The sequence below is a fragment of the Doryrhamphus excisus genome, linkage group LG17 (assembly GCF_037039965.1).
Source record: "Doryrhamphus excisus strain RoL-2023G ecotype Guam linkage group LG17, RoL_Dexc_Guam_v1.1, whole genome shotgun sequence".
In the NCBI taxonomy this organism is placed as follows: Eukaryota; Metazoa; Chordata; class Actinopteri; order Syngnathiformes; family Syngnathidae; genus Doryrhamphus; species Doryrhamphus excisus.
Genome location: NC_136373.1, coordinates 14,947,246 through 14,971,161, shown reverse-complemented (window position 1 = coordinate 14,971,161; position 23,916 = coordinate 14,947,246). Strand labels below are relative to the sequence as shown.

At 39.3% G+C, this 23,916-nt stretch overlaps 1 protein-coding gene across 2 annotated transcripts in view; it reads left to right on the top strand.

The window, feature by feature from the left end:
- Positions 1-22,755, top strand: part of col14a1a (collagen, type XIV, alpha 1a) — a 131,085-nt gene extending 108,330 nt beyond the window's left edge. For both annotated transcript variants that reach the window (XM_058084545.2, XM_058084544.2), the window contains 12 exons: positions 1,283-1,336; positions 3,239-3,334; positions 3,731-3,784; positions 9,410-9,463; positions 13,812-13,865; positions 13,948-14,019; positions 15,517-15,552; positions 16,940-17,006; positions 17,718-17,909; positions 18,018-18,095; positions 18,993-19,148; positions 22,602-22,755. In XM_058084545.2, the coding sequence (XP_057940528.2) occupies positions 1,283-1,336; positions 3,239-3,334; positions 3,731-3,784; positions 9,410-9,463; positions 13,812-13,865; positions 13,948-14,019; positions 15,517-15,552; positions 16,940-17,006; positions 17,718-17,909; positions 18,018-18,095; positions 18,993-19,148; positions 22,602-22,630 (942 nt within the window). In that variant the 3' untranslated portion in view covers positions 22,631-22,755. The remainder of the gene's footprint in view (positions 1-1,282; positions 1,337-3,238; positions 3,335-3,730; positions 3,785-9,409; positions 9,464-13,811; positions 13,866-13,947; positions 14,020-15,516; positions 15,553-16,939; positions 17,007-17,717; positions 17,910-18,017; positions 18,096-18,992; positions 19,149-22,601) is intronic.
- Positions 22,756-23,916: the final 1,161 nt, after the last annotated feature.

Below are 23,916 nucleotides of genomic sequence, written 5' to 3'. Positions count from 1 at the left end.
GCTCTCTGGGCTCTCTGGCTCCCTTTCATGGACAGAGGAAGCATTTTTTTTTTTTTTTTTTTTTTTTACAAAGCGGTCCTCTGAAGTGGTGACCATATATACCGGGTGCACGTATCTAGCTAGGAGCTGCTCAGATATCCATGAGGAATGAGGCTTTTTGAAGATCCCATGTAAACCAGGACCTTCAAAAGCAACAGTTTGACAACCTCTTGTCTCAAAAGTGGCGCAAATATGTGATGGGGATGTTCTCATTCATTCATTCATTTTCTACCTTTTTTCTCACGAGGGTCGCGGTGGGGGCTGGAGCCTATCCCAGATGTCTTCAGGCGAGAGGCGGGGTACACCCTGGACTGGTGGCCAGCCAATCACAGGGCACATATAGACAAACAACCATTCACACTCACATTCATACCTATGGACAATTTGGAGTCGCTAATTAACCTAGCATGTTTTTGGAATGTGGGAGGAAACCGGAGTACCCGGAGAAAACCCACGCATGCACGGGGAGAACATGCAAACTCCACACAGAGATGGCCGAGGGTGGAATTGAACCCTGGACTCGTAGCTGTGAGGTCTGCGCGCTACAACAAGTTAAAAAAAATCTAAACTCTTAATACACTACCTCTGAGCAACGCATTCATTGGTGCCTGGCGGGGTGCTGCAATGACGTCAGCCTCCCTCTGGGCTCTCTGGCTCCCTTTCATGGGCAGAGGAAGCAAAAGTTTGACAGCCTCTTGTCTCAAAAGTGGCGCAAATATGTGAGGGAGATGTTCTCATGCACGGCGGTCGAGTGGTTAGCGCGCAGACCTCACAGCTAGGAGACCAGGGTTCAATTCCACCCCCGGTTACTTCGGTTTCCTCCCACATTCCAAAAATATGCTAGGTTAATTAGCGACTCCAAATTGTCCATAGGTATGAATGTGAGTGTGAATGGTTGTTTGTCTATATGTGCCCTGTGATTGGCTGGCCACCAGTCCAGGGTGTACCCCGCAAAAATAATTAATTAAAACTAAAAACATGCAAAGTTAATTGGCGACTCCAAATTGTCCATAGGTATGAATGTGAGTGTGAATGGTTGTTTGGCTATATGTGCCCTGTGATTGGCGGGCGACCAGTCCAGGGTGTACCCCGCCTCTCGCCCAAAGACAGCTGGGATAGGCTCCAGCACCCCCCGCGACCCTCGTGAGGAAAAAGCGGTAGAAAATGAATGAATGTTCTCATGTAACATTAAAAAGTAAACTGTGCATACTCGGGAAGCTTGAACTGATTATGTGTGTTTCAGGGTGGTCCAGGCATAAGGGGGGCGCGAGGAGACCGAGGGGAACCTGGAGTGACGGTAAGATTTAAAAAAAAATGTTACATTTCTTGTACCTTCTTCTTTGGGTTTGTTTGGAGCATAAAGACAAATACTGTATAGTCGTCCCTCGCTGCCTCATGGTTCAAACATCACTCCCTTTTACTGTGAGCTGTTTGTTGTTGTTGCGAGGTTATTATTAAATAGGTTCCACTGCAATGCTACAGAGGTTTGCAGATGCACCCCAAGAGGAAGAAGTAAGGGAGCATAAATAAATATATATATTTTTTTAAAAACACCCACTACACGGTCAAGGTCTCTCAGCAATGATGTAGTCACACACTTGCTGACTGTACATTCTCCATACTGTATTTTTGCCCCACTCCTCATCTCCAAGGACAGAACACCCCCGTCTACTGTCTATTCAAGCGGTCCGAGGATGAAATGAACTCTCAAGTGGGCTAAAACAAACAAAGAGGCCAGTCAAACATCGCCCACTTGATGTGCGTCTTCAACAAGGGTCAGTTTTGCAAAGACAAAAGCGGATTTATTATATATACGGTCTACTGTACGTATATAATTTCAAAAGTCGATGACGACACACTCGTGGGCAGTCAAAAAAGGAATTAGCAAATCCGTTCATGAGATGTGAAATAGCTGCACTGTAAACCCGAATGTTTAAAGTACTTAAATGCATACTTAAAAAATTCTAATAACTTACTTACGTCGAGTTCATTTAACATGTTGTTGCATTTTGAGTATGTTTTGATTAAATTGAACTATGGCTACATTAAGTAAGATTAAGTTAAAAACATAGTTTTTAAATACGATTGCTCAAAATAATTAATTGGTATAAGTATAGTTAACTTAAAATTTTCTTAAAAGTTCTACTTATAAATGTTGATTGCCACGTGCATTATCCGTCTTTTCTGTTTATTTAACTTGTAATTTTTGATTAATATCAACTTTTTGCAGATTTGTGTAACCTACTTAAAATAATTTGTAGTTACTTATAAAAAAGTATTTATTAAACATTCATTCATTCATTTTCTACCACTTGGGCGAGAGGCGGGGTACACCCTGGACTGGTGGCCAGCCAATCACAGGGCACATATAGACAAACAACCATTCACACTCACATTCACACTAAACTCATCACACAGCAGCTTAAGACTCAAACATTCATTCATTCATTCACAAAAACATTCATTCATTCATTCTCTACCGCTTTTTCCTCACGAGGGTCGCGGAGGGTGCTGGAGCCTATCCCAGCTGTCTTCGGGCGAGAGGCGGGGTACACCCTGGACTGGTGGCCAGCCAATCACAGGGCACATATAGACAAACAACCATTCACACTCACATTCATGCCTATGGACAATTTGGAGTCGCTAATTAACCTAGCATGTTTTTGGAATGTGGGAGGAAACCGGAGTACCCGGAGAAAACCCACGCATGCACGGGGAGAACATGCAAACTCCACACGGCCGAGGCTGGAATTGAACTCGGGTCTCTTAGCTGTGAGGTCTGCGCGCTAACCACTAGGTTGCCGTGCCGCCCTTTATTAAACATGAATAAACCAAACCAAGAATCAATTAAGAATGCAAAAAAGAAAGCTATTTCTCTCTTCAACCCCAAAATTAATAAAGTATAATATAATAACAACTAATATCAGCTCCAAATATTAAAGCTCTGACATACTCAAATGTTTGAGTTTATGAACTCAAAAAAAATTGTGGCAACATTGTGGCCTTGCCGGTGGTCGAGTGGTTAGCGCGCAGACCATGGCTATTAATATATGGCGGCCGGCAAAATGATGGAGTTAATTTTCAATTATTGTGTAATTAATTAATTAATTAATTAATTCAGTTTTTTTTTTTTTTTTTTTAGAAAAATCTTGTCATGTTTTAATCTCGCAAGATCTCATAACATATGATTATTTCATAGGGACCTCATGGGCCTGTGGGAGAGATTGGCCCTATTGGACCACCCGGACCACCAGGTCCCCAGGGACCCAGTGGTCTTTCTATTCAAGGACCCCCGGTAAGAAATATACAATATTTTCCATGTCCAGTATTACCTGAATTCCACATTTGCATCGTAATTGCTGATCAAAAAATTCATTAGACATTAAATTATTGCATAGAAAAGTAATTAAATGTGTGTTGTGTCCGTGTGGCAGCCCTAATATGTGCTCACAGACTTCACAGCATCTGTGCTATCAAACACCTGCCAGTATAAGCTGTCAAAAGATGAGGTGTTGCTCAAATAACCTGCCAGGCATTTGTAGGATTGTGTCCAAAGCTTTCCAAAGCCGATAGTATATGTTGGAGCAAAACCTTATGAAGGAAAGCTGATGTGTGAGGGTTTCTTTGCCTCTTGGTACCTGTCAATACGACCACGAGGACTCTGATATGTGGAACACTGCTTGCATTGCAGGGGCCTGCTGGGGAGAAGGGAGAGCAAGGAGAGATCGGTGCTGCTGGGCCAACGGTAAGGTTGCTTTACTACAAATACAAATACAAATACAAATGCAATAAAAAAATAACCATAAAAATAGTATAATAGTATAATAGTAAAATATAAGAATAAGAATAGTAAAAAAATACAAATACAATAAACACAATAAAAACAATTTAAAAAACAACAAAAATAAAATAGTAAAAAAAATAAGCAAAAAAATAGTCAAATAGTAAAATATAAGAATAGTAAAATATAAGAACAAGAATAGTAAAAAAATACAAATACAATAAAAACAATAAAAACAATTAAAAAAAACAACAAAAATAAAAATAGTTGAAAAAATAAGCATAAAACTAGTAAAAAAAATAAGCCTAAAAATAGTAAAAAAAATAGTAAAATAGTATAATAGTAAAATATAAGAATAAGAATAGTAAAAAAATACAAATACAATAAACACAATAAAAACAATTAAAAAACAACAAAAATAAAATAGTAAAAAAATAAGCAAAAAAATAGTCAAATAGTATAATAGTAAAATATAAGAATAGTAAAATATAAGAACAAGAATAGTAAAAAAATACAAATACAATAAAAACAATAAAAAAAACAACAAAAATAAAAATGGTTGAAAAAATAAGCATAAAACTAGTAAAAAAAAATAAGCCTAAAAATAGTAAAAAAAATAGTAAAATAGTATAATAGTATAATAGTAAAATATAAGAATAGTAAAATATAAGAATAAGAATAGTAAAAAAAATACAAATACAAATAAAACAAAAAACAAGAATAATAGTAAAAAATAAAAATAGTAAAAAATAAACATAAAAATAGTTAAAAAATAAAAATAGTAAAATACAAGAATAGTAAAATATAAGAATAAGAATAGTAAAAAAATAAAAATAGTAAAAAAAAATAAAAATAGTGAAAAAAATAAAATAAAAATACACTATATATATATATATATATATATATATATATATATATATATATATATATACATACATATACTGGCGAGACTGAGTAGTGACACCTGACATTGCAAAAGAATACACACTGTTTCCTTGTCTGTCCAACACACCAAATAATTCCATTGCTCCTTCTATTCTGATAATGATGGAATGAACCCAGCTGAAGCGGGTCAAAATAAACCCAGCTGTATATATATGTGTGTGTGTGTGTGTGTGTGTGTGTGTTGTTTGTCATGAATACAAATGTTCTTCCCAAGAATTATCACTTGAGTGCCAGCAGCCTGTAGACACACACGCAGTGTTGCTGTAGTATAACTCAAAACTCTTATGCTTGATTCACGGTAGCATCTGATAATACAGGCTGTGCTATCAGTACTAATACTAATACTCGACCAAGTATAAAACCCCCAAAGTACACTTTGACAGTTGACTGGATGAAATGGAGACTTTTCTTTGAAACTCATGAACAATTTACACGCCTACTGTTTATTCAGGTTCCGAAGCTGGTGTTATCTGTTACTGCGCTGTCGGAGCAAATTAAATATTAATCTGCTGTGAGCAGAACCACAAGCAGCGCTAGTCAACTCTGACTTATAATTCAGTATAAAAAAATATATATTTAAAGTGAAGTCACTGGCTGACGGTCTTACCAACTGCAACCAAGAGAGTACTGGGTTTGAATATCATCTTTGAAACTATGGTTTAAACACAATGATACCATGCATATTATTTATAAATACGTATGCTAAAGTTAAGATGTTGTCAAATCTGATGACCTGTTTGAGTTTTTGAGCTTGAACGGGTGCACCTCATAAAATATTTAGATCTACAACCAGATTTGGCAGCAGCTATGTGAAGCAAACCGATGCCTTCCTTCCAAGCGTCTCGGAGCCGAAAGACATCAGAACACTTCAGTCATTTAGTTTCCTTTGCACAGAACCCAAATTATTCCAATCAGCGGTTCCTTTTGTCAATCAGCGATGCTGTCCAACCGACGGCATTGATCGAGCGATCAGCACACACTGTGATAGCGGCTTTTTTTTTTTTTTGCTCGCTTCTATTTCCGATATCTTCAGCCTCATTCTCTATAACCAATGCAACACAATGTTACATTGAAATAATATATAGGAAGAATAACAATGTGTGTGTTGGTGCACTATAACATTGAGGAATATTGGAACTTCCATCTAATACAGGGGTCTCTGTATTAGATGGGGGCCACTGGAGCTAGGGTCTGGGCAAGGCTGGGCCGCATCAGGTTTTCAAAAAAAAAACCAAAAACGCATTTATTAAAAACAGAAAAATATACAAACTTTTTCAGTGCTTTGGTTCCGATTTTCTACAATAAAAGCATAAAAAACATAAAACATTCCACTGTTCTCAAATAATCTTAATTTTTTTATTTTTCTGCACAAAATAAGATGAAAAATAAATAAACAAATCAAGAATAAAGAAAATCAATCAATCAGTTATAAATAAATATAATAACAATAATAATAATAAAACGGCAAATAATAAAAACTTAAGAAACCACATATAGTTGGTGGGTAGACAAATTATTTTTTTCAGATTAAAATGAACAAAGCATTATTAGAGCCCTGTAGACATGACAAAACACAACTATAGTCACATTTATACTCTTTTTATTTACAACATATTGCGCAACTGCAGGGTCTTGAGACACATGCAAACTCGCAAACTAGAGAGCTAGCGACCTAAAAGGTAGCCTTCAAGTTATTTCCTTTAAACTTAAATAGCCAAAAACTTACCACTTCCACACGGATAGGGAGGATAACTATTAACAGTTATTTAACCTTTAACATGAACATTAATCAAACGTAATATTTTTTTCTGGGTACATGATACCATACAGCATCCATATCAAACTTGCGCGGGCTGCACTAACATTAAACTTTCATATCAAGGCGGGGGCCACAAATTAGTGTCCTGCCCCGCGGGCCATGTGTTTGAGACCCCTGATTTACAACATATTGCGCAACTGCAGTGTCTTGAGACACATGCTAACTCGCAAACTAGAGAGCGAGCGACCTAAACGGTAGCTTTCAAGTTATTCCCTTTAAACTTAAATAGCCAAAAACTTACCACTTCCACACGGATAGGGAGGATAACTATTAACAGTTATTTAACCTTTAACATGAACATTAATCAAACGTAATATTTTTTTCTGGGTACATGATACCATACAGCATCCACATCAAACTTGCGCGGGCCGCACTAACATTAAACTTTCATATCAAGGCGGGGGCCTCAAACTAGTGTCCTGCGGGCCACATTTGGCCCACGGGCCGTGTGTTTGAGACCCCCGATTTAATACATCAGTGATGTTCCTGCTTCCTTTCTCCATCATTCTCTGTCCTCCATGTGTTGACGCTGTTAATACCGCGTCTGCTTGTCATCAGCATCTCTTCATCTCTCAATTTGACGGGTAACAAAATGCAGCTGCAACGAACAACAAATTGTGTATCTGGGCATCCATCATTTTTATTGCTTGCTTTCATTTTCTTTATCTGTGTGTACTGTGTTATAATTTGTTTGTCTGAGACAGGAAAATACAGTTGGACGTTTGTATGCGTGTGGGTGTTTGAGTGAGCCGCCTGCCTTCTTGCATTATTTTTTGTTTTCATGGGTGTTTTGTTATTTACAGCGGGGGAACAGGGGAATAATTTCATCTCCAAAAGGGGGGCGCTGCAAAAAAAAAAAAGTTTGGGAACCATTGCTGTAAGGCCAACTCAATTTGACTCTACTAAAATAAGTTCTTAGGCCATTGTAGTGCCAGAAAATTCAAATTGTATGAGCTACTTTTGTTGCCATCATTATATTTGTCCAAATAAAGGTACGCTTTGTTGTGCCAGGCATTAAAATGAACAAGAAACTGAAGAAACAAACCTATAAAATATATTTTAATAAAAAAAAACAAGCATATCTTTCATATCGATATAGACTGGATTTAATTTCGGAGGTCTCAATTTTCAAGATGGCGCCGCCCAAGTGCAAGCTAGTTACGACAGCTCCTTGTCTCCTGTCGCGTTTTTAGTGTTTAATAGTGTTTTATTTATTACTTCCTTATTGTTTTGTACCATATCGGCCCCTTAAGAAAGTGTGCAGCTATGAATGTTCATGTTATTACTTTGGAGTTTGCCGCTTGCGCTATTGTTTACACTCGGGAGCAGCTAGCAGCTGTTAGCATCCCTTCGCTATGTCGGACGATCGGATATCCCCGCGGAAATATGGAGGTGGAGAGGCTGCATAGCGGGATTGAACAGGTTTTCAAATACGGCATCAAGCATGTTTACCGTCTGTCGTCATGGGGGAACGTGAAATGGAAGCGCTAACGGTGCTAACCCGGTTGCGGAGACTACCGTGAGTGCACCACTATTGCACTTAAGATTGAACAGTGTATTTAACTTTTTCTATATTTATTTAAAAAAGAGAATATACCATTTTATTATATTATTTTCTCTAATATTTACATTAAAACAAAATTTTGCACACGTACTTAGCTTTAACTTTTGTCTAAATTCAGTTTATGGAAAAAATATTTGTATATATCGTAATATTAGGTCCCAGCCCTTGACTGTATACATGCATTTTACTGGATATTGGTAAATAAATGGTGTTTATTTATTCCTGCAGTGTCCACCATCACAACTGAACAATCAATCAGATGCTGCAAACTTTCCACTTGTGTTGTGTTCCACAATGTTTAGAGAAAATCGTCTTACAGTTCCTGTTACATTTGATCTTAATACCAACATATTACTAGATAACACGTACATGGCTACCAATGTCTTCAATGCAGTCCAGCCAGCTTATAATCAATTACAAATCATTAATCAGAAGATGTGTGTCCTGTTTGACCCGCTGTAATAAATTGTCGTTTTGTGTTTACTGTTCTCTTTACGAGTCCTCCAATACTCACAAGTACAGCGATTAATCATCACAGCACTTAATCCATGATGGTATTTTGCAATTGTCAGTTGGAGGAACGGCAAATGTGGTATTGTAATTATAGTTTATGCGCACTGTTAGTGTGGAAACATTATTCAACAAGACACGCCTCTTAATCAATTAGTTCATCAGAGCCTGGACAAGACATTTGTACTACCCATTCTAGCAACTGGGACCAGTTTGAGGAAGGACCTGAGAGCTGTTTTATCCTTTTCCTGAAAGGGGACCTATTATGTTTTTTTTACTTTTCTGACCCATAAATGTAGTTAGAATGTTGTATTTGCGTGTTAAACGATGATAATGACGTTTGCGCATTTGGAAGTTAGCACTGAAAAATGTTTGGGATGGCTGAAAACGCTCTGTTTCAAAAGGCGTGGTAAAGTTGCCCCTTTGTGATGTCACAAAGGGACGGACTTCCTTATATGGGTCATAGTTAAGAAGAACTTTTGACCAATCACAGTGGAGTGGGCATGTCCGGAGGCGGGCCATGGGTGGAATAAATGACAACACAGTTTTGGCAGGAAGCACAAATCCAAGGAAATACAGCTGGAATAGGTTATGCAAAATCTAAAATGTTTTCTGTGTGGGTTATTGTGTGTAGCTACTCTCTAGGAATCATTACAAAGAGCTGAAAAATGTGCATAAAAGGTCCCATATATATTGACAACAGTGAGTGTCGCTATGATGATGTAAAGCTACTTGCTTGTGTTGTGTTCAGGGTGTTCCTGGAAGCCAAGGTTCCCCAGGTAGAGACGGCCCCCCAGGAGCGAGGGTAAGACCTCACTTGTTGTTTTTTTATCTGACAGGAAGTGGAAGTGTGGATCTATTTATCCATATTACACAACATGGTGATGTTGTGTAGAACAATAAAGAACAGCAAATCAGAAGACAAAGTGTTGATAAGGATCACTTCACTTATCAAAGAGTATAATAATTTCATGGAATTACTATGTGAAAAAATGCATATTCATTAATTCCAATGAAATGTTTTGCAATTTGAATACTATATCCCAAATCTCAACCTCCCTAGCTAAACAGCTTTGCAATTCAGTTCTTGACTAACTGATGATTTATTTATCCTTCATAATATTTACAAAGGCAAAGCAAACAGTTGTGCAGCAAGTTATATGGTTTGTTGATTTTATTTATGCAGTAATCCCTCATTTATCACAGTTAATTGGTTCCATACCCGACTATAAGTGAATTCTCGTCCAGTAGGATTCCTTCTGTGGCATACATAAGCTGTTTTGGATCTTCTAAATATGATTTTTAACATTATCGGAGCCCTCTAAATAAGACCTTTATATTTGTATTACTCTATAAAGTAGATTTCATCTGACAAAATATAAAAAAAATAAAATGCGGCCTCTTAATTCCTTGTATTTTAGTACATTGAGCTATTTTTATACTTGAAAATGATTAATTTACATCCATTCATCCATTTTCTATGCCGCTTAACCTCACTAGGGTCATGGGTATGTTGGAGCCTATCCCAGCTGGCTTCGGGCGAGAGGCGGGGTAGAGAAAACCCCACGCATGCACCATGCAAACTGAGTGCACAGGCGGAGACTCAAACCCAGGTCTTCCCGATCTCCTGACTGTGTGGCCGACTGTTCATGTTAACCACTCGTCCACTGTGCAGCACTTAATTTACATTAAAAAAAATGTAAAAATTAGCTTATATATGAATGTTTATGGGCGGCACGGCGGTCATGTGGTAAGCGCACAGACCTCACAGCTAGGAGACCAGGGTTCAATTCCACCCTCGGCCATCTCTGTGTGGAGTTTGCATGTTCTCGTTCCCGTGCACCAATATATCGGCTGCATGGTGGTCCAGTGGTTAGCGTGCAGACCTCACAGCTAGGAGACCCGAGTGCATGTTCTCCCCGTGCATGCATGGGTGATCACTAAGCTCATCACACAGCAACTTAACACTCCCATATAAGCCCTTATAACTAATAAATATACAAACATATACCAATATATCGGCTGCATGGCGGTCGAGTGGTTAGCGCGCAGACCTCACAGCTAGGAGACCCGAGTTCAATCCCACCCTCGGCCATCTCTGTGTGGAGTTTGCATGTTCTCCCCGTGCATGCGTGGGTTTTCTCCGGGTACTCCGGTTTCCTCCCACATTCCAAAAACATGCTAGGTTAATTCCAAATTGTCCGTAGATATGAATGTGAGTGTGAATGGTTGTTTGTCTATATGTGCCCTGTGATTGGCTGGCCACCAGTCCAGGGTGTACCCCGCCTCTCGCCTGAAGACAGCTGGGATAGGCTCCAGCACCCCCGCGACCCTTGTGAGGAAAAAGCGGTAAAAAATGAATGAATGAATGAATGAACTTGTGTTGTTACATATTTCCGAGGTTTATGTTTTGAGTCTTAAGCTGCTGTGTGATGAATTTAGTGTTCTTTGTAAGACTGTTTTATTGTTATACTGTTAAATATATGCTCCAGTACCCCCCCCCCCCCCCCCCCCACCCGCGTCCCTCGTGAGGAACAGCGGAAAGAAAATGAATGAATGTAGAACAAATCAGCATGATTTATAATTTATATATGTTTGAATAACTATAAGTGAAACTACAAAATTGTGGCAAGGGACATTCCAACAACTTCAGCTCATTGCAGCTGCAACAACAGGAAAGCATTTTTGTCCTCATCCCATTGGAAGGGAAGCAGAGAAGCCATACTTTTTTTTTTATCTTGACATGGAAGTGTTTACCCTGGAGCTGTCAAAATCTTGTCTAACAGAGGACAACACGATTTTTTCCCAAGATAGAGGCTTAATGCAACATACTGTCACGACAGAAAAGAAGAGCACACATACTTTGTTTACTGATAGATTTAGATCATCCATAAACAACAAATAGTAGCTTCTGGTTAAATAGACTAAACATTTGATGCCGCAGTGATGCTGAAAGACAAAAAAAATCACTTTCGACCCTAATTGCACTGACGAATAGGGTGCGTTAGCATTCATTCATTCATTTTTTTATACCGCTTAATCCTCATTAGGGTTGCAAAGGTATGCTGGAGCCTATCCCAGCGGACTTTGGGTGGGACCCAGGATTGTTCCACAGCCAATCGCAGGGGTGCATGAGCCGAAACTGCAAATTCAATCCCCAAACAGGACAATTCTCAATCAACAGACAATATTCATATTAATATTATATACACATCTCCAGCAAAATACGTTATGGCATCAACCTCCTTATTTTACAGTGATGATTGAGGCAACAGTGTGCAATCTCTGGCAAGCCATTTCAAGAAGAGAGAATATCTCAGCCCCATCATGGCTGAGCTCAAAAATATATCAACAGTTATCGTCCTCAACTTTTGAGTTCCAATTAGGTGTGAGTTTCCATGGCAACACTGCCTATCCTGGTTAATCCTGGTCTGATCTGTTTTTTTTTTTTACCGCTTGTAAATAGCTTTCTCACGGGTATGTTACTTTCTCCGTATGTTATCTTTGCCTTTAGAAAAGCGTTTACATAGCTTACCTATTTTAATGTGTTTGGTTCACTGTGTTGTGTTCACTGTGTAGTTTGGCTTTGGTTATTTCCACCTCCACTGCTCTATTTTTTTTTTAGATGTTCTTATTGTGTTATTGTGACACTTGCTGTTAACTTTTATTCTTTTATTGTAACTATTTGATATAAAGTGCGTTATAAATTAAATTTATTATTATTATTATTAACAACATTATGGTGTTTTATAGCATGATCATTTCCAGTTGTTTACTATAATACAACATAATAGTCACCATACAGAAACATGCATTCATCACAGGGGTATGCTGGACCCGATTGCCCAGATGATTTTGGACGAGAGGCAGGGTACACCCTGGACTGGTCGCTAGCCAATCACAGGGCACGTATAGACAAACAACCATTCACACTCACATTCATGTGGGAGAAAACCACAAACACACATGCAAAACTCCACGGAGATGCCCAAGCGGAGAGTCGAAGGTCTTCCGAACTCCTGACTGTGTGGCCAATATACTAAATAAAAAATCAATATATTAATTCTGTGAAGTGTATTAGAAAATATTTGACTAATTGCTTCAAAAGGGAGATGAACAATATGAGCAGTGTTGTTAAAACGGGGACTCTCCGCTATTGGTGAAATACTTGAGCTCATTCTGCCGTTTTTGGCTCTTCCGTGAGAGTAAACCTTAACAGATGCCTTACTAATGGAGCTTTGATTGGCTGTAGTGAGTCTTTACAGTGTAACAGCAGTTGGTCCTGTGAGACCGGAGGCTTTTCAATCACATCCCAATTTTTTTGGATGGTTGCACTTGGAATTTTAGTAACCTTTTCCATCCCAAGAATTTGGTGCTTTTTTTTTTTTGTTCCAAAATGTGCACTACTACAACCATATGTGCAAGAGTGAGATGGTGGTTTTGAACGTGTGACGACTGGGCGTCTCTCACGCTGCAGTCGTTTGTTACTGTGTGAAGAATAGAGCTCGTGCCATTGTGTCTTAACGCTCGGAGCTGCTGTTTTCCTTTGGAAGGCTGAAGAGCCCCTTGATATTGTAGCCGCCTCCTAAAAACTCAACACCACGGGGAATGTAATGTTCCCAGCCCGTCTTTGTCTTACAGGATTTAACAGTGGAGCAAGCCAAAAACACATAATCACAACCGAGAGGCTAATTCATTCTAATATCTGGGGGGGGTTGTATCTTCAGCTGTGTTCAATATTTTAGCAGTTGTATTGCTTTTGATTGGCACCACTTCACTCAGGGTGAAATAAGAGCCATGGAAGGAGCGAGTCAATGTTGAAAGGGCATCGGGCAACGAAGCAAACAGATAATAATAATAATTCCAGTATGGAAAGTTTTCCGGATTTGTACAACTGTGTATCAAAACAGAGCTAAAGTAGTATAAATTATGACAATAAACAGGGGGTAAAACTGCACACAACATTCCGAATGTGATTAGAGCTTGGTAGATTTGTTGTCAATCAGTGGATGCCAGTGAGTTTGGTTTGCATCAGCAGCTCGTTATAATAATTGCTGTTTGGAGAAGATAATGACATTGTTGCTGTCAGTGTACACGGCCAATCAGAACGGGAGCTCTGAAAGTCTTCCACGTGCTCTCTGTATCTGTCACAGGGTCTGCCAGGTAACAACGGACCTCAGGGCCGACAAGGACCACCGGGGCCTCTTGTAAGTTGATGTTCTTATTATTACTCCCGCTGTTCACATCAATCTGATTCATTTGTTAACTGTTATATGTTACCTCTGCCAGGGAGCCCCTGGTGCCCCTGGTGCTACAGGACCGAATGGGTCAACAGGACCCCAAGGGAATCAAGGACATCCTGTAAGTAATCTAGAATTTCATGGAAAGACATTGGAAAACATTTATTGGGCAACCCTTTTCCATTCTTTTGTAATCAGCAGTGGAAAGAAGGTAAATATCAGTTCCCAACAAAAAAAGGCGAAAAACATATTTTTCTGAAAAGATACATTTCAGGAGTAACTTTCACTTTGACACAAATTTAGCCATATTTATCTAGTAAGGATGTTCCGATCACGGATTTATGCTAGTGATACCAATCCCGATACTCCATTAGTGAAATCAGCCAATACCAATATCAATACCAATTATCGTGTGAGCTAATTTTACTAAATGAAAATGGCCAAGAGTTGCTTGGCGGATAGGATCGTCATCATGATGCAAGTATCGGCCGATATCGATACAGTACTTTTTCACTGATATCGGCCAATCCCGATCGGTGCCCAATCAATCGGAGCAAGACTAACATTTAGCCATAACATAAACAACACAAACAAGTGGTTGTTTTACATGAAAATAAATGTGACACTATGAACTATTTACAGTTTTCACATTTGGAACTGAACTATGTGTGTGTGCATGAATGCATTAAAATATCCCCTCAATTTGTAATCTTGTCAACCCTACAAAACTCTGTGCCTTTTTGCTTCCTGGTTGCTGTGCAGCGTGTATTTTCTATGAAAAAAAGATGCAGGCCGAGTTCTTATAAAATGCATTTCTGTCAACTCTTTGCCATTTTAATATCTTAAAACTGCACCAAACATGCTCTCTTCTATTATGCAGTTGCATTGTCACATCTTTTTTTTTGCCTCTGGGGGCGAGCGGTTGGGTTTTTAAAAAAAAAACCATATAACTAAGTCTTTAGTAGTGAATGAGTTAACTGCCATACAAGCATGAAGAGCAAAGACCCGCTGTACTGCTGTAATAAAACTAAAATAAAGTAAAACATACTCACTCTGAATACTTCATATGTACCGATCAGAAGAAGCTTTACAAAATGCTATACTTGATACATTTACAGTACATGTAAGATATAAGGATTGCTGATATGCCGATATTGTATAACTCTAAATTTCCGATACCACTATCAGCTGATACTGATACCGATATGTGAATGAACACATATGTGTTTTTTTTTTTAATATCGGTTTTTATGATCAGGAAAAAAAAAATCAGGTAGGGGGCAACACTTTTTCCAAATTCACCTGTGGTTGGCTAACACACTTGTACACAAACACACAGACTCAGGGACAAATAAGCCATTATTCAAATGTTGTACTGGGCACAAAATGATACTTATCAAACCTGAGGCGTTGTAATATATGCATCTGTAGCCTTGATGAGCTTGGCAGCTTTCAAGCGTATTATTATTGTTGTTATAAATACACACACAGACAACATGAACACATGATATGTCAAAGTAGAAAATGCGTTTCCACCTCAACTGAGTACTTTGGATTGTAGAAAGGGGTAAGAATAATAAGAGTCCTATCTTTATTCTCCTGTGCTTTCACTTCCCAGGGTCCTGCTGGTATCAAAGGAGACAAAGGAGAAAGAGTAAGCCCCCCCCCCCACACACACACACACACACACACACACACTCAGTCAATCAGTGGCGGTTCAAACTAATCAAGTTTTTCTGAAATGGAAATTTTACTTTGCCACACTCGCCAACACTGTCTTGGTTTGAACAAATCAATGTGCGACTCTGCTCCCATTTAAAAAAAAAAAAAAAAAAAAAAAGTGTGATATTGGCTCACATGTTCCTTCTGTGTCTGCCTGCGACTCCCTCCCCTTCATTTAGAACAAATCAAGTCCACCTTCATTCCTCGGATTGTCACCAGAGCAGGGTCTGTACTTTTTGATCAGGGTGCCATCACCGAGACACGCAGCTTGCCACCCCCCGAATCAAAGCTCTTTCCATCCAATTTCATCTTCTCCGACACTCATTTATATCCAGCTGTGCTTCATTTATTGGAGTAGAAAGTCTCTTCAGGAATACACAGCGACTTTGTGCCCCCGGTGGGCGTCTTCCCCCAATGATGAAACTCACTTCCCAGCGTAGGGGTGATGTATGATCATTTAACAGGGAAAAGTTAAAACATTCACAGGAAATAGTTACATGAAATATTTAAGCCCCCCCCCCCCCAACTTCCACCTGCATCTGTTGTGGGTTTGCAATAAAAGTGCCAGACTGCATTTCACCAAATGTGGTTTCAGGGATTTAAACTAGCCTGCAGGATAGTCCATTATGTTTTCATGGTGATGTGTTAACATGTTGGACACAATCCTGCGGGAGCACTGACTTCCCACTAGGAGATGTGCACCACACTGTGTCGACAAATGGAATTCTCAGTTTAGCCGGGATTCCATAGTTCATCCCGAAATTGTACATCCTTTTCCCAGAGAAGTGGCCATAACTCCGCTAAAAGTAAAAATTTTTATTTTTTGAACAGTTCTCTTGTCGTTGAAAAAAAACCCAATAAAATTAAGGCAAACATTTTTATTATATATAACAATATGTTTTATTATAATAACAATATGTAATTGATTTTTACATTTTCTTTAATGATTAACATCCTTTATCTAACTAAGTGCAATGTTTTTCACTATAAAGCATCCCGCTAACTGTTACCATAATTTATTCATCCATCTGTTAGTTTGGCTACATTAATTATGTGTTTTACTATCAGTAATTACTGAGATGTGGAGAAGTTGTAGAGTTAAATGAGTTCCGTTTCTACCTGCTGCTTTTCAGACATATTGAATCGTAAAGTTACTATGTTACTATGGTACCCATTATGTCATTGTATGGTCATATCACCTTGTACTTCGGTAAGTGACAAAAAATGACAAAACGTCTGGCGCGACTGATACTGCGGAGCGACTTATATTCCGGAAAATACAGTACTATAAATAGATAACTGTGAGGTTTTTTTCCCAGGGTGACGTGCAGTCCCAAGCAGCCGTGCGCGCCATCGCACGCCAAGTATGTGAGCAGCTCATTCAGAGTGAGTATTGTAGGCACCTCATTGGATACACTTGCACAGTATAATTAAGTACAAGAGTTCTCAGTGACATATTACATCCATTGTATTAACTCTGATGTCCTGGGTATGGGTATGACACATAACTGCAACAAGGTTTAGTCCAGGAGGTCTGAAATTCTGGCTATTGTGGTGCTTACCCCTTAATTGTCCCCACTCCGGGTCTGCTCTAACTCGGTGTAAAAGCACCGGTAATGGTCCCAAATAGGGAAGCCATGGCAGCAGGTGGTGGATTACCTGACTGGGCACCTGGACTCTCTTCATTTGGGCTTCTGAGACTTGTTCACAGTTCTGGCCAGTTGGTAATATTAACATAAGTTTGACAGTGTGGGACGGGGTCTGTTCCTGTCGTCGGGAGCTAATCCAGCCACGTGACTCAAACATTTGTGCCTGTGCAGGCCATTGGCAACAAGTCTCAAAACGACGTCTCCTGACAAGCTAACAGGCCGGAGAAGCACCATGAACTTGCTTTTGAGTTCAGTTCAGTTTAGGAGTGATGGTGGTGCAACAGGACAGGGTCATATGGTTGCAAGGTCCTTCCCAGATCTCCAGGCGGCCCCTAATATTTAGGCAGGCCCCCGATGTCAGACTCCCAAAGGCTGTTTTTACGGTGATGATACGGAAGATGAGGCCACCCCTCCAAACATCATCATCATCTGACCTTCCTGTTTGCAGACCATTTGTCCCGTTACAACTCCGTCCTCAACCAAATCCCAGCCCAGTCAGCCATTTCGGTGCGTACCGTGCCTGGACCACCTGGTGAACCCGGTAGAAGAGGCCCCCCGGGACCTCAGGGAGAACAAGGGTCAACCGGCAGGCCTGGTTTCCCTGGTTCTAACGGGCAGAGCGGACGACCAGGAGACAGAGGTGAGAGAGGAAGGACAAGATAAACACATAACAATTCGGTTCTAGAATCAATGTGTAGTCATTCTACACTAGTATAAATATTATACGACTATACTTTGTTATCTCCAGGTCTGCCTGGAGAGAAGGGTGAGAGGGGGAGTCCAGGTGTTGGAAATCAGGGGCCTAGAGGACCCCCCGGACCCCCAGGTGAGTGATATTACCCCCACCATGTTTTGATCATCGTGTTTTTGTTTGTGTTTCTGTATGAGAACCGCTTATTGGGTCCAGTCTTTGATATATTAAACAATATGATTGGTTTACGGATGTTCTTATTTGTGGTGTGAATCAAAATAAACCGTAAAAAATGGCGGTTAAAAAAAAAAACATTGCACTATTATAACACATAGCCAGTTCATTTCAAACCAGATCAGGTTTCATTCATTCATCAATTTATTCATTTTCTTTTGTTTGTCCTAGTTTGGGTCACAGGAAGCTTGGAAACCTATCCAAGCTGACTTTGTGCAAGTGTATATTGTTCTGGGTTTGAATCTCAGCTCTGTGTGGAGTTTGCATGTTCTCCCCTGTGCTTGTGTGGGATTACTTCAGGTGCTCCAGTACATTCCCAATTTCGAATGTGTGTGAATGGTTGTTTGTTTTTATGTGTGTGATCTGATGACTGGTGAACCAATCCAGGGTGTGCCCCACCTCTCTCCCAAAGTCCGCTGGGACTCACCAGCAACCCTGATTTTCATGGACTGATTTTCAAAAGAATTTTGATTGCGACGGGATGTTTTAATAACATCATAATGCTGTGTCGGTGATGAATGATGAATGCTGATGAATGATGGAAGGCACGACGAAGGATTATCCCTGCTCAGTAGACTGCATCAGAAATATTCAGGGCTGACATTTAAAGAGATGACCAAAGGATCCGGTGTGACAGCTAATGTAAAACCGAATGGAGTACACAAAAGTCAACCCTCTGACTAAATGTCTGCTAAGACATAGTTTTTATCCCTTCACTCCCACTGTGGCTTCCTTTTATGCAGAAATGACAGTAACAACACAATCCACATTGATGCGTCATATCTTCTTACGTCTCAGGGTTGCCAGGTGAGGGGCGTACAGGCAGCCAGGGTCCTCTCGGTCGGCCTGGTAACCCGGGGTCACCAGGGAGGCCGGGCAACCCAGGCTCCGCAGGACCATCTGGACCTCCAGGATATTGTGACCAGAACTCCTGTTTGGGATATAATGTTGGAGGTAAGTAAGCTATTTCACATTTTCCTGACTTATTTCATACATACATTTGTCATTATTTCCTCAATAACTACTCTAAATGTATATGCCTTGGTCGTTAGTTCCTTATTACTTGCTCTAACTACTTTACTAAGCTTGTCATTATTTCCCCATTATTTCCTCAATAACTACTCTAAATGTATATGCCTTGGTCATTAGCTCCTTATTACTTACTCAGTGACTACTAAGTTCCTCATTAGTTACTAATTATTTCCTCAATAACTACTCTAAATGTATATGCCTTGGTCAGTAGTTTGTCATTATCCTCTTTAAATACTTTACTCTGTCATTAATTAATCATTATTTCCTCAATAACTACTCTAAATGTATATGCCTTGGTCAGTAGTTTGTTATTATCCTCTGTAAATACTTTACTGTCATTAATTAATCATTATTTCCTCAATAACTACTCTAAATATATGTGACTTAGTCATTAGGTCCTCAGTAGCTATTTTACTCAATTCCTCATCAGTTACTCACAAGTTCCCCAATAACTACTCTAAATGTATAATGTCTTGGTCATTGGTTCATCTTTAGTAACTTATTTGGTCCTCAATAAATACTCTAAATGTATATGCCTTGGTCATTAGTTCCTTATTAGTTCCTCTGTAAATACTTTACTCAGTCATTAATTAATGATTATTTCCTCAATAACTACTCTAAATGTATGTGACTTAGTCATTAGTTCCTCAGTACCTATTTTACTCAATTCCTCATCAGTGACTCATAAGTTCCTCAATAACTACTCTAAATGTATGTATAATGTCTTGGTCATTAGTTCCTCTTTGGTTACTTATTTGGTCCTCAATAACTACTCTAAATGTATGTCTTGGACATTAGTTCCTCAATAACTACTCTAAATGCATAATGTCTTGGTCATTAGTTCCCCATTACTTACTAATTTGTTCCTCAATAACTACTCTAAATGTACAATGTCTTGGTCATTAGTTACTCATCAGTTCCTTAATAACTACTCTAAATATATATGCCTAACTACTCTACTTAGTTCCTCATTAATTACTAATTATTTCTTCAATAACTACTCTAAATGTATACTATACTATGTCTTGGTCATTAGTTCCTCTGTAACTACTTTACTCAGTTCCTCATTAGTTACTAATTATTTCTTCAATAACTACTTTAAATGTATATGCCTTAGCCATTAGTTCCTTATTAGTTCCTCAGTAACTACTCTATTTTTGTGCACCTTATTTTCATTTTTTATAGTTTTTTAATGTCTTGGTCATTAGTTCCCCATTACTTACTAATTTGTTCCTCAATAACTACTCTAAATGTACAATGTCACATTTGCATGACTTATTTCATACATATATTTGCCATCTTTTTAGTACAGTTGATGGGAACAACAGATGTATACTGTATATTTACTAAGCTTCTATTTAGTGTATTTCTTGGTAATTGTAGTGAAGAGTGGACCCATCTTCCAAATCTAGCACCGTAAAGACAACAACGTAGCGTAAACTTCATGGACAGCAGACTCTGGCGTGGTCATTGTTCTCCTAAAGCCCTCTCAGAGAGCTTTTGTGCTGGGAACTTTTATCCATTGGAGGACGCTGTGTGGGGATGTAAACAAAGGTGGCGCCGTCCACAAAAGCAACACAAAGAAAAGCAGGTGTGTCTGCTTCACAGCCAGGATTTCACACCTCTGATCACACGTCGTCCTCGTGAGGCGCCCGTCGTCTGCTGCACGTGGCTGATGGATGCCGCTTCATCCATCAAAGCACATTTATTATTCTAGAACGTCACGCTTCACATGTTTTTCTGTCGTTTGGAGACTTTGAAAATCGTTAGCGGATGAAACGTTGCACCCTGTCATTGTAAAATACTGAATTTGTTGTGTTGTACAGTAGTAAACAATTCTCTACTCAAATGTCTAAGCAGTAATAAAAAAAAACATAGAAAACAACATTTAAAAAAAAAGAAAAATAATACATTCCTGAATATGAATACATTCCTCTAACTATTCTAAATGTATATGACTTGGTCATTAGTTCCTTATTAGTTACTGAGTACTTTACTAAGTTACTCATTATTTCCTCAGTAACTACTCTAAATGTATGTGCCTTGGTCATTTTGTCCGTATTAGTTCCTCAGTACTGTAGTATAGTAAATACTCGGTAAATACTCATTAGTTAGTCATTATTTCCGCAATAACTACTCTAAATGTATGTGACTTAGTCATTAGTTCATTAGTTCCTCAGTGACTATTCTACTCAGTTCCTCATCAGTTAGCCATTATTTCCTCAATAACTACTATAAATGTATAATGTGTTGGACATTAGTTCCTCAGTAACTACTCTAGATGTATAATGTCTTGGTCATTAGTTACCCATCAGTTTCTTAGTAACTACTCTAAATATGTATATGCCTTGGTCATTAGTTCCTTATTAGTTTCCCCGTAACTACTCTACTCAGTTTTTTATTATTTCCCCAATAACTACTCTAAATGTATGATGGCTTAGTCATTAGTTCCTTTTTAGTTACTTATTTGGTCCTCGATAACTACTCTAAATGCATAATGTCTTGGTCATTAGTTCCCCATTACTTACTAATTTGTTCCTCAATAACTACTCTAAATGTACAATGTCTTGGTCATTAGTTACTCATCAGTTCCTTAATTTCCTTAATAACTACTCTAAATATATATATGCCTTGGTCATTAGTTCCTTCTTAGTTTCTCCGTAACTGCTTTACTTCCTCATTAGTTCACCATTATTTCCTTAATAACTATTCTAAATGTATAGTATGTCTTGGTCATTAGTTCCTTGTTAGTTCCTCTGTAACTACTTTAATCAGTTCCTCATTAGTTACTAGTTATTTCTTGAATAACTACTCTAAATATATATGCCTTGGTCATTGGTTCCTTATTAGTTCCTCCGTAACTACTTTAATCAGTTCCTCATTAGTTACTAATTATTTCTTGAATAACTACTCTAAATATATATGCCTTGGTCATTAGTTCCTTGTGAGTTTCTCCGTAACTACTTTACTTAGTTTCTCATTAGTTCCCCATTATTTCCTTAATAACTACTCTAAATGTATAGTACGTCTTGGTCATTAGTTCCTCCGTAACTATTTTAATCAGTTCCTCATTAGCTACTAATTATTTCCTGAATAACTACTCTAAATGTATATGCCTTAGCCATTAGTTCCTTATTAGTTCCTCGGTAACTACTCTATTTTTGTGCACCTTATTGTAAAGTGATGGCCATTCATTCAGGTTGTATTCTTTCCTTCATATTCTTTATATTTTTCTTCCAGTCCAACACTAATAATTTCCCATCTCTCAACTGAGGGCTGCTTGACAGTTTGGAGCCTCTTGTACCTTTGGGTGACTTTTTGACATGAGGTAACATCTCCTCTTCTCCTTCTTCTCCTCCTCCTCCCTGACTCAAGTTCAACAGGACTATGGCAATGATTACTGAGGAGTGCCCCCCCCCTTCCCCAGTCCTCCTGCCCGTGCGTCCTGTAAACTCAAAGACAAGCCTTCCAAGCATTTTAAACTGCAGGAACTGCTTGAGAACGTTTCAGTTCTTGCTTGCACGTCTTGGAGTTCCTGAATACTCGTAATTGTAGCTGCGTATCAGAAGGAATGCATTGGCTGCATTTCTCAATTGAAACCGCTTTGCTATTCTGTGACAATCTCCCCAGAAAAACAACCTGGATTAGTTTACCAGAAGCAGAGCTTTATGCAGCAGCAGCAAATCTCTTAGGCGCTAATCTTGTCTTTCAAAAGCGCATGAGTCAACTAACCAGTGAAGTTCTTCTAGAAATCGGCCCCCTAAAAAACCCCCGCCCCCTGCCCCCTCTGGAAATCTGGGGCACTAATTCTCAATGACCAGGGGATAAGATTTGGACCTATGCATGCTCCTTCACGTGGCTTCAAACCTTCGCTTCTCGTCTCCTCTGGTGGTGGGATTTTTGCCTCCCAAGTCCTCAAGGCAGCTCTGACACTTTTCCATGGAGCCGTTTTCACGCCTCGGCCACAAATGACCCCCGATATCCTCATCCCCCCTCCCCCACACGCTCTTGCAGTCCAACCTCTTCCCCATGGCGGCTATCAACCGTACCACCAAGCGTATAACCCTGCTGAGCTAGCGTACAACGACGACCAACGAGGCCGAGATGATGATGATGATGATGAGGAGGAAGAAGAGGACACTTACTACCGCCGTTACCTCCGTCAGCACTATCGCCAGCTTCACGAGCCTTCTTCCCGCTCAGAAGACATGGAGCTGAGGTCGCCGGGAGCGGTCGGGAGGTTTCCAAGAGATGTCGGAACGAGCAAGGAGGACTCGAGATGAAGGATGCAGATTGATCCCCAAACGCACACCCATCATCATAACCCGGACCCCCACTCCCAGTGGATGTAAATATCCCACTTGTATGATATCTCTGTAAAAAAGAAAAAAAAAAAAGAAGAAGAAGAGAAGCGGTGCAAAAAGTGCCTGATTTCTGTTTTCATCGTCAAGGTGAGACCACACCCCCTCGTTAGGTGCTCCTCTCTTTTACGTCCTACAGTGGAACCTCCAAAGTCAAACGATAATAGAAATGAGCACAAAGACTCAAAATAGTCCGAAATTCAAACCCGACGGCACCCTGACTCGCTTTAATGAATCCTTTATCCAAGTACAATGACTGACAGCCGCCATCTTCCCATAACACAAATAATAACGCCTCCAAATAAGACTATTTCTGTTTTTATTATATG